At 43.8% G+C, this 10,955-nt stretch overlaps 1 protein-coding gene across 1 annotated transcript in view; it reads right to left on the reverse strand.

Moving 5' to 3' along the window:
* Nucleotides 1–6,135: 6,135 nt before the first annotated feature.
* The window catches only part of LOC141053041 (uncharacterized), a 73,617-nt gene continuing 68,797 nt past the window's right edge, over nucleotides 6,136–10,955 (reverse strand). The window contains exon 7 of the mRNA XM_073550373.1: nucleotides 6,136–10,855. Within this exon, the coding sequence (XP_073406474.1) occupies nucleotides 9,492–10,855 (1,364 nt within the window). The 3' untranslated portion in view covers nucleotides 6,136–9,491. The remainder of the gene's footprint in view (nucleotides 10,856–10,955) is intronic.

A 10,955-nucleotide genomic window follows, 5' to 3' on the forward strand; every position in this document is an offset into this window, starting at 1 on the left:
AACTGAAGGCTGTGCTTGGAAAACGACATGGATGTTCTTGATGATGGTGGCAGTTGAGTGTGGGCAATGACAGGTGCAGAGCAGGAGGCATGTTCGCATGCACCGTGGACAGGGGATTAACTTGCACGCACAACAGTGGAAGAAGCAGTGTTTTTATCCCCAGACACTGTTCCTGGAGCCTGGGGTTTGGCCCACAAAGTCGGGTGCTTTGATGCCATGTGCCTGATGATGCTGGTGGTGGTCAGGCTGTTAGTTTTGCCACCCCTGCTGATGCAGGCATGGCAAGTGTTGCAAATGGCCTGTTTGGGGTTATTGGCAGAGTCTTTAAAAAAAAAAGACTCGAGAAGACCTAACAGTTGTACTGCCAACTTCTGTTGTGTTGGTGTTACGAGGACCGGGTGCCCACCTTCTGTCTGTGGCCACCACACATCTTCCTGTCTGTTGGGGTGCTACGCCTCCCTCCCTCTGTGTGCTGCTGTCCTTGCTCTGCATGTCCTCCTGCCAGGTTGGTTCAAGTTACTATATCATCCATCACCTCGTCTTCCACTTTCGCACCCTGGTCCTCCTGATTTTCTGGCAATTGTGTCTCATCTTCTCCCACCTCTTGTGACACTTTCCCACTGTCGCTTTCGTGTGACCGTGGCTGCTCAAATATTTTGTCATCACTACATGTGATCTCCTCTTGTCCCGCTTCAAGTGGATCAGGCAAGGGGCCCGAATCTATAAAAGGACACCCTTGAAAAAATTTCTACTGGCTGTTGCATCACGGACCACGGTCACCCTTGTGTTTTAATGGTGGTGGTCTAGTGGATGATGAGGATGAGGAGAAGGAGGAGGATAACAGCAAATAGCCAAAATCAGGAAGCATATACCCATGTGTGATTGTGAAGAGGTGCATGGGAATATACTTCCCAAAAAAAGACACAGGATTTGAGGTTCGGTTTCACTGTTATCATGGGGTGGTGTACAGAAGTCTGGCCCAATCCAGCCCTTGTTCATTTTTATAAGAGTCAGCCTGTCAGCGTTTTCATTTGACAGGCGGATGCGCTTATCAGTTATAATACCACTAGCGGCACTAAAGACGGGCTCTGACAAAACGCTAGCGGAAGGGCAGGCCAGGACCTTCAAGGCATAGAGAGCCAGTTCATGCCACATATCCAGCTTTGAGAACCAATAATTGCTAGGCATAGAGGAATCTTGGAGGACGTTGGTACGGTCAGCAAGGTATTCCCTCACCATCTTCCAAAACTTTCCATTCCTTGTGACTGTACCCTGCGCCTCAGGGCCACTGCGATGGGAGGGTCTGAAAAAACTCTCCCAGAACTTTTCCAGTGTTCCCCTGCCTCTGCTGGATTGGAGTTGTGTCTCGCTCGCCTGTACTCCTTTATTGTCCAACAAACTATGACCTGTGCCACCAGCGTTTTCAGATGGGAATTTTTTTAATAATTCTGCAACAAGGGCCTTCTGGTACTGCAACGTTTTAGTACACCTGTCTGCCTGTGGAAGAAGAGAATGAAATCTCTCCTTGTAGTGTGGGCCTTCAAATTTCACCAACCAGTAATGACTGTCAGCCAAAATTTGGGCAATATGAGGGTCACGGGAAAGGTAGCACAACGTAAAGTCATCCATGCGTGGCAGACTGCTAACAGGCAAGACTTCCGTGTCCTCACCAAGAGGACGACTGACTGCTCTCCTCCTTCTCCCCCTTCCTTTCCTCAGGCCATCCATGCTGAACAGATGGTATGACAGTTGTGCTTGTAGTACCGTCTATAGCGCATGAAAGTAGCTCCTGTTCTTCCTCCTTTTCCTCATTGTCAACCAATCCACGTTGGGATGACATGAGGCTGGGCTGTGTGTAATCACCCTGTATGCTTCCTTGCTCCATCTCATCATGCTCAACCTGTAATGCCACCTCTTTGATTGTGAGCAGAGAGCATTTCAGAAGTCAGAGAAGCGGGAAGGTGATGGAAGTTATGGCATAATCGCCGCTCACCTTCTTGGTGGAGTCCCAAAGTTTTATTGGATGGTACATATGTCTGACATCCATGTCCACTCCTGAGGTCTTATGTGTGGAGTCTGAACTGCCCTCTTCTGCTCACAAATCCTTTTCAACATGCGCAGGGTTGAGTTCCATCGAGTGGGGACATTACACACCAGTCGGTGAGCTGGAAGCTGCAAATGCTGCTGAAGCACAGAAAGGGTGGTGGAAGCTGTAGCTGACTTTCTAAAATGGGCGCACAGGTGGCGTACTTTGACAAGCAGATCTGGCAGCTCCGGGTAGCTTTTGAGAAACCGTTGAACAACGAGGTTAAAAGGAATCTGTCACCTAATTTTCGGCCTATCAGCTGTCGATGCCACTGATAATGCTGTAGATAAACCCCCGATGAAACCTGAAACATAAGAAAAACACGTTAGATTATACTCACCGGGGGGCAGGGTCAGATGCGGTGGGTGTCGCGGTCCGGCCCGGCACCTCCCATCTTCATACAATCACGTCCTCCTTCTTGCTTCTCCCTTGGCTCCTGCGCAGGCATACTTTCTCTGCCCTGTTGAGGGCAGAGTAAATTACTGCAGTGCGCAGGCGCCGGGAAAGGTCAGAGAGCTGAGGCAGAAGCAAGGAGGAGGACATCATCGTATGAAGATGTGAGGTGTCAGACCGGATGGCGACACCTATCGGACCGGACCGAACTCCGGGGTGAGTATAATCTAACTCTTTTTTCTTATCTTTCAAATTACATCGGGGGCTTATCTACAGCATTACAGAATGCTGTAGATAAGCCCCTGATGGCTGTGGCCGCAGCTTATAGGCGAAAAATGGGGTGACAAATCCCCTTTAAGCACATGGGCCAGGCATGGTAAATGTGTGAGCTAACCTCACCACAGAGCTGCCACCAGGTTCTGGCTATTGTCACACACGACCATGCCTGGCAGTAGGTTCAGTGGTGTCAGCCACACATCTGACTGCTCTTTCAGAGCTGTCCACAACTATTCAGCCTTGTGTGCTTTGTCACCTAAGCATATTATCTTCAGTATAGCCTGTTGACGCTTGGCTGAGGTAGTGCTGCAGTGCTTCCAGCTTGTGACTGATTTGGTCATTTTGGAGATGGAGGCTGAAGAGGAGGAGGATGAGGTGCAGGAGCTGTAGACTGTGGGGGCAACCATGATTGACATAGAGCCCGCAATCCTTGGCGTCGGGAGGATGTGTTCCATCCCAAGGTCCTTCTGGGTCCTGGCTTCCACTGTTAACCCAGTGTGTTGTCAGCAAGATGTAGCGTCCCTGCCCACATGAACTTTTCCACGTGTCTGTGATTAGTTGGACTTTCCCAGTAACAGCATTGTTCAGGGCACAGGCAATATTGAGGGACACGTGCTTGTGTAATGCCAGTATGGCACACCGGGAGAAATAGTGGCGGCTGGGGACCGAGTACCTTGGGACGGCCGCCGCCATCAGGTTGCGGAAAGCTTCCGTCTCCACGAGCCTAAAAGGCAACATTTTGACCACAAGCTGACGAGAAATTTGAGAATTTAGCACTGTAGCCTGTGGGGCATTGGCTGCGTATTTCCACTTGCGTTCCAATGACTGAGCTATGGACAACTGAAGGCTGTGCTTGAAAAAGGATGTGGACGTGCTTGATGATGGTGGCAGTTGAGTGTGGGCAATGACAAGTGCAGAGCAGGAGGCATGTTCGCATGCACCATGGACAGGGGATTAACTTGCACGCACAACAGTGGAAGAAGCAGTGTTTTCATCCACAGACACTGTTCCTGGAGCCTGGGGTTTGGCCCACAAAGTCGGGTGCTTTGATGCCATGTGCCTGATGATGCTGGTGGTGGTCAAGCTGTTAGTTTTGCTACCCCTGCTGATGCGGGTATGGCAAGTGTTGCAAATGGCCTGTTTGGGGTTATTGTCAGTCATTAAAAAAAAGACTCAAGAAGGCCTAACAGTTATACTGCCAACTTCCGTCATGTTGGTGTTACGAGGAATGGTTGCCCGCCTTCTGTCTGTTGCAACCACACTTCTTCCTGTCTGTTGGGGTGCTACGCCTCCCTACCCGTGTGCTGCTGTCCTCGCTCTGCATGTCCTCCTACCAGGTTGGTTCAGTTACTATATCATCCATCACCTCGTCTTCCACTTCCGCACCCTGGTCCTCCTCCCGATTTTCTGGCAATTGTGTCTCATCTTCGCCCACCTCTTGTGACACTTTCCCACTGTCGCCTTCGTTTAACCATGGCTGCTCAAATATTTGGGCATCACTACATGCGATCTCCTCTTGTCCCACTTCAAGTGGATCGGGCAAGGGGCCCGAATCTATAAATAGAAAAGTGAACAGCTCTTTGGATTGTCCAAGTGTGGGAACAGTTGTCTCCGGGCACTAGGCATGGTGGGAGGAAGGAGGATCAGAGTGAGGAATATGCGGTTCAGACTCACGGCTACTCAGTCTTGACCGTGTGGAAGACAGAGTGGTGGTGGTGGTGGAAAACTGACTGGAAGCATTCTCCGCTATCCAACCAACAACCGTTTCACACTGCTCTGGTTTCAGTACTGCTGTCCTGCTGCAGTCCCCTAGTAATTGGGCCAAGGTGGTCATGCGAGAAGATGTGGGTGTTTGTTGTGGCACAATTTCAGCTTGCCCACGGCCTTGGCATGCACCATCATCATCATCACGTCTACTTCCCCGTCCCTTGCCACGCGCCTTGCCCATTTTAAATGGACCACAATATTTTCCAAGTTCAATACAAATGGCTGAATTAGGAGCAAACTTGTATGTGATCTGTGTGGGGGAAAACCACACTTTAAAATATCTGGACTGTAGGTAAAAATATATTTTTTGTTATCAAACTGGTGTCAATAACTAGGGTAAGACAGCAAAAACAGAGGAATGGAGGCCTGAAATGCAACAATTTTATAGTCCACGGATAGATCAGGCATTTGACGGAGATAGCACACTGTTAAATATGTGAGCTGGATTTTTTTTGGCCTTCAAAATTATGACACTACAAAAATATTTTTTAGGAGGACTACAATTGTAAAATATTTAGCGCAATGATATGTGATACTCTGTGCTGCTGGGGATGCTGCTTCTGTATGTAACTAGTCTGTGACCTCCCACAGCATCAACGCGTGAGCGTGAGTGTGAGCATCAGCGAGATACAGTGAATAGCACCAACAGAATCCTTGCTGCCTGCCATCCTCGGTGACTGTCTACTTGTCAGTATAACTGCAGTCACCAACAAAATGGCTCCGCATTGTGTTCCTAAATATCATCCTCTCTTATCCCTTAGCAAACACCCAGAAGGGGAGGAGAGGAGTGACATTATACCCATGTCAGCAGCTCCAGCCCATAGTTACTGCAGTGCAGTAATGTGAGCTAGTTGTACACTAGGTTTGTGTTTCAAATTTCAGTAGCTGCTCCCCCAAGTGTTTAAAAATGGAAATACCAAACCTTTTAAAATTATTTTTCATATTTTATTAAATTATAAACAAATTATAGTATTTTTAAAGAAAATTTATCATTAATTCTTTACATTTTTTTAATTGCTGAAAAAAAATGGTTTGATGGCACCTTCCCTTTAATACAAAACTGTAGAACCTAGTTACATTGTTGGAATCGGGGTTTCAACCCCTGTATCATGCTGATCGCAGATGGGTTAGCAAAAACTCGGTGACAGATTCCCCTTAATGTCATTATCTAAAAAAATAATGTCTAAAAGAAAAATTCAAATAAATTAAATTACAAACAGAAAAATTTAGGTTTGAAAGGCTTTAGAATCATAGAATGGTAGAGTTGGAAGGAACCTCCTGAGTCATCTGGTCCAACCCCCTGCTCAAAGCAGGATTCGCTAAATCATCCCAGTCAGATGTCTGTCCAGCCTCTGTTTGAAGACTTCCATTGAAGGAGAACTTGCCACCTCTCGTGGCAGCCTGTTCCACTCATTGATCACTCTGTCAAAAAGTTTTTTCTAATATCTAATCTGTGTCTCCTCCCATTCAGTTTTATCTCATTGCTTCTAGTCTTTCCTTGTGCAAATGAGAATAAAGATGATCCTTCCACAATGTGACAGCCCTTGAGGTATTTGTAGACAGCTATTAATATTCAATATGAAGCAGAAAAACAAACTTGATGGTCCAGCATCTTGTGGTAAAATATCAAAATTTATTCATGATATTAAAAATGTATCATGCTCTTGGACTGCACTATGGCACACATGAGGACAAAGAGTGACGCGTTTAGATCTCTGTAGCGATCTTTATCAAAGCTTCATATTGTTACGCCCCATCACGACGGAGTTCTGTTCGCCTTCCAAGTATCGGTGAGCTGGCTTTTTCTTTTCGATTTATTATTCATTGTACACTATTGCATATGAGGAAATACGTTGGACAAAAATTGTAAACCATGACTGGCGAAAAAGAACATAAAAGCTTTTTTCTATATTTTGGGTTAAAAAAATAAACTCAAACATTTCGATGATCCGCATTAAAAAGCTCTGTTGCAGAAGAGGGCAGGAGAGTTGGGCTCTGCTAAAAAACAGCTGATACAAAAATACACAGATAGCTATACTAATGTAAATAGTAAAAGATTGAATCAGCCAAGAAGAGTACTGTACAGGATCATAAGGGGAACTCTACACGCAGATAAGGTAGAGCTTGCTAGGAGCACACAGGAGAGGGAGGGATCTGAAGCACTGAGGAGTAAGGTGCTGCCTCTATGTGAAGCTGGATGCACAGAAGGGTGGATAGATGGAAAAATAGACAAAAGGAAATAAGGAAGAAACGCTATGTTGGGCTTAGATTACATATGCTGTGCTATGTGAAGCACATTGCAATTTAGGGAAAATCCTTTAACGGGAATCTGTCACCTCATTTTTGAGATGTGACCGCCGCCATCAGGGGCTTATCTACAGCATTCTGTAATGCTGTAGATAAGCCCCTGATGTAACCTGAAAGATAAGAAAAACGAGTTATATTATATTCACCCCGGGGGGGGGGGCGGTCCGGTCCGATGGGTGTCACGGTCAGGCGCCTCCCATCTTCTAGCGATGACGTCATCCTCCTTGCTTCTGCCACGGCTCCTGCGCACGTGTAACTCTCTGCCCTAGATAATGGAAATGTTTAGCACTCGACTGAAGAGTTGAGTATACGGTGCTAGTGAAAAGGAGCCAATGGTCCCGTAAGTATAAGTTCAATATAGAATCACTGCACATGTAGAATATGCTCAAAGTGAAATTTTTTTATTTATTGATGGTGATGAAGCGAAAGCTGACGTACTCCCTTTTTCTTGTCTAAAGTGCCTCTGTTTTCTAGCGATCCTATGGCATTAACATATTTTTCACCACAAATTCTCTTTTGGATATACTTGTTTTGTATATATTTTGTATATATTTCCTTTGATTCTTATTGCATATATTTTATTTTTTCAGCGACTATGTGATAAAGGCCGTTGTCAGGCGAAACGTCAGCTGTTGCTTCATCACCGTCAATAAATAAAAAAATTTCAACTTTGAGCATATTCTACGTGTGCAGTGATTCTATATTGAACTTAACTCTCTGCCCTGTCGACCTTCCGGCTCCTATGCACTGCAGTACTGCAGGCACGGGAAAGGTCAGAGAGCTCCGGCGCTTGCGCACTGCAGCACTCTGCTCTGCCCTCAACAGGGCAGAGAATTATGCGTGCGCAGGAGCCGCGACAGAAGCAAGAAGGAGGACGACAGCGTATGAAGATGGGAGGCGCCGGACCCGGACCGCAACACCCATCGGACCGGACCGTCCCCCAGGGTGAGTATAATCTAACTCCTTTTTCTTATCTTTCAGGTTACATCGGGGGCTTATCTACAGCATCACAGAATGCTGTAGATAATCCCCTGATGGCGGTGGCAGATTCCCTTTAATCAACATTTATTGCTCTAAAATGCTTTCTCTTCAATGACATGTGACTGTATTTTGACTATAACTGTTGTATTTTTTTAATTCAGATCATTTTTATTACCCATTTGCAACATTTTCTAGATTTTCATAAACATACAGAAAGAGACAAGCACCCCTCTCAAGAAAGGAGTCCACAATGTTCTTGATGAATATCCATAGTCCAGCTTCACTCAACATTAGAAGTCAGGCGTCTGTAATTTTTGGCCCTGACCCACAACTCTTGACAATAATAGCCAGAAGTCGATTACACAGAAGTCATAGGATATACCAGATTTTAAGGCAACATCTATACGTGAATATAATAGGGTCATTATATAACTAAAGAACGACATTATAGTATTTAAAACATCGTTTCACATATATTCGATCGCATACCAGGACAATTTAGTCAGGAACCCGATATCGTTTCAAATTTATGTAATTTATTTTAGAAATATCCTTTTCTAATCAGAATATTTCATTTTGCCTGTTCCTAGCCTCTGTGACTGGTGATGTCTGTATCCAGTGGGATGCAATACGCTTTCTGGACTGAAATAATATATCTGATCTCACTGAATTGGGTTGTGCTACATCTTCTAATAGATTTGAGCTGCAAGCTTTAGTGTCTGCTTGTCAATTAATAATGTATACCGTATTTATGACAATTTCCTTAAAAAAAAATGCGTATATATGGGCACTTCTATAACATGTGCATTTTTCATGACATTTTCGGCAGTTCGCATGAGAACAAATCCCTACATTGTGAAGAAATCTTAGCATGCTATATTTCCCGTGTATAAGTTATAATTGTCTTAGCACTTGACAGAGGTAATTTTGGCATTGAAGGGGTTATCTGGGAATTTGTTTCGGTTTTTTTTTGGCTATGAGACAAAGAACTTACCAGCAGGCAGTTTCTACTTGCCTGTTACGCCCTGGAATGATCTGTTACAGCTCAGGTGGTTATTCTCCAGATTCATTTGACCTCAAGTCAACGGAGTAGCTCTTTCTATTTCGATCTGTTCTGTCGAAAGGGTGTCACTGCCAATGTCATGCTGATTCACTGCCGGCTTCCCGCAGTTAGCCAATGACTCTCCGTCAGCAGGAAAGAATAGAAGCTGTTCTTTCGAAGTAACATCACCAGAAGCATAACTGGCAGGAGCAGTCCTTGACTACTCAGAGTTGGAACAGATCACAGGGTAGAACAGGCAGCTAGCTAGCAACTACCTGCTGGTAATTCCATGACCTCACAGCCAAAAAAAACATTTTCATGGATAACCCATTTAATTCTAAGGGCCTAGATCCTTCTCCCATTTGTTTTAAGCTCATATTGAAAATTGCATTAGATACAAGTGACGTAAGGTGTTTTATATAAACGATATCGAAACTCTGGCTGCGTCCTTTGAGGTTTCAGAACATGTGATCTGTGGATAAAACAGGTTAAACAGTCTGTACATAAACAAGTTTTCATCACTTGTGAATTCTCCAATGTCTAAAAAGAATCAATTTATCGTTATAACATTTTCCACATTATTCACAAGTGTGACGTTTCTTATGGTTAATAACATGATTTCTGGTTAAAATATTTTCCTCATTCTGAACATGAAAATGACTTGGCTCCTGTGTGAATTCTTTGATGTTTTACAAGACTTGATTTAACATTATATTGTTTCCCACATTCTGAACATGAATATCGCTTTGCTCCTGTGTGAACTCTCTGATGTGTAACAAGGCCCCATTTCTGATTGAAACATTTTCCACATTCTGAACACAAAAACGGCTTCTCCCCTGTGTGAATTCTCTGATGTGTAATAAGATTCCATTTATTCTTAAAACATTTCCCACATTCTGAGCATGAAAATGGCTTTACCCCTGTGTGAGTTTTCTGATGAGTAAGAAGACACGATTTCTGCGTAAAACATTTTCCACATTCTGAACATGAATACGGCTTCTCTCCTGTATGAACTCTCTGATGTGAAACAAGACACGATTTCTGATTGAAATTTTTCCCACATTCCGAACACGAAAACGGCTTTGCACCTGTGTGAATTCTCAGGTGTATAAAGAGATTGGATTTCTGTCTAAAATATTTCCCACATTCTGAACATGAAAATGGTTTTATCCCTTTGTGACCTTTCTCATGTTTAGTAAGATTTTCCTTCCGGTTAAAACACTTTCCACATTCTGAACATGAAAATGGCTTAACTCCCATGTGAATAATTTGATGTTTTACAAGAAATGATTTAGTGGTAAAACGTGTCCCACATTCTGAACAAGAAAACGGCTTCTCCCCTGTGTGAATTCTCTCATGTTTAACAAGATATGATTTCTCCCCAAAACATTTCCCACATTCTGAACAAGAAAACGGCTTTGACCCTGTGTGAATCTGCTGATGTTTAACAAGATATGATTTCTCCCTAAAACATTTCCCACATTCTGAACATGAAAATGGTTTTTCACCGGAGTGGATTCTGTTATGTGAAAAAAGTTTTGATTTCTCTCTAAAGCATTTCCCACATTCTTTACATGAGAATGGCTTCTCCCCTGTATGAATTCTTTTATGTTTAATAAGTTTTGACTGCTGATTAAAACATTTTCCACAGTCTAAACATGAAAATGGGTTTACTCCGGTGTGAATATTTTGATGTTTAAGAAGTGATGATTTAGCGGTAAAAAGTGCTCTACAATCTGAACATGAATACAGCTTCTCCCCTGTGTGAATTCTTTGATGTCTAACAAGATCTGATTTCTCTCTAAAACATTTTCCACATTCTGAACATGAAAACGGCTTTGCTCCTGTGTGAATCCGCTGATGTCTGACAAGATCTGATTTCGCTCTAAAACATTTTCCACATTCTGAACACGAAAATGGCTTTGCTTCTGTGTGAGTGCGCTGATGTCTGACAAGAAATGACTTCTCTTTAAAACATTTTCCACATTCTGCACAAGAAAACGTCTTCTTCCCTGTGTGACCGCTTTGATTTAGGATATTTCTTCTGTGACATTTATTTTTCTTAACATTCCGTGGTGAATCAGAAGGCAGGATCTGTTCAAA

Source organism: Dendrobates tinctorius, unplaced genomic scaffold (assembly GCF_039654945.1).
Source record: "Dendrobates tinctorius isolate UK_male_01 unplaced genomic scaffold, ASM3965494v1 ptg000164l, whole genome shotgun sequence".
Taxonomy (NCBI): Eukaryota; Metazoa; Chordata; class Amphibia; order Anura; family Dendrobatidae; genus Dendrobates; species Dendrobates tinctorius.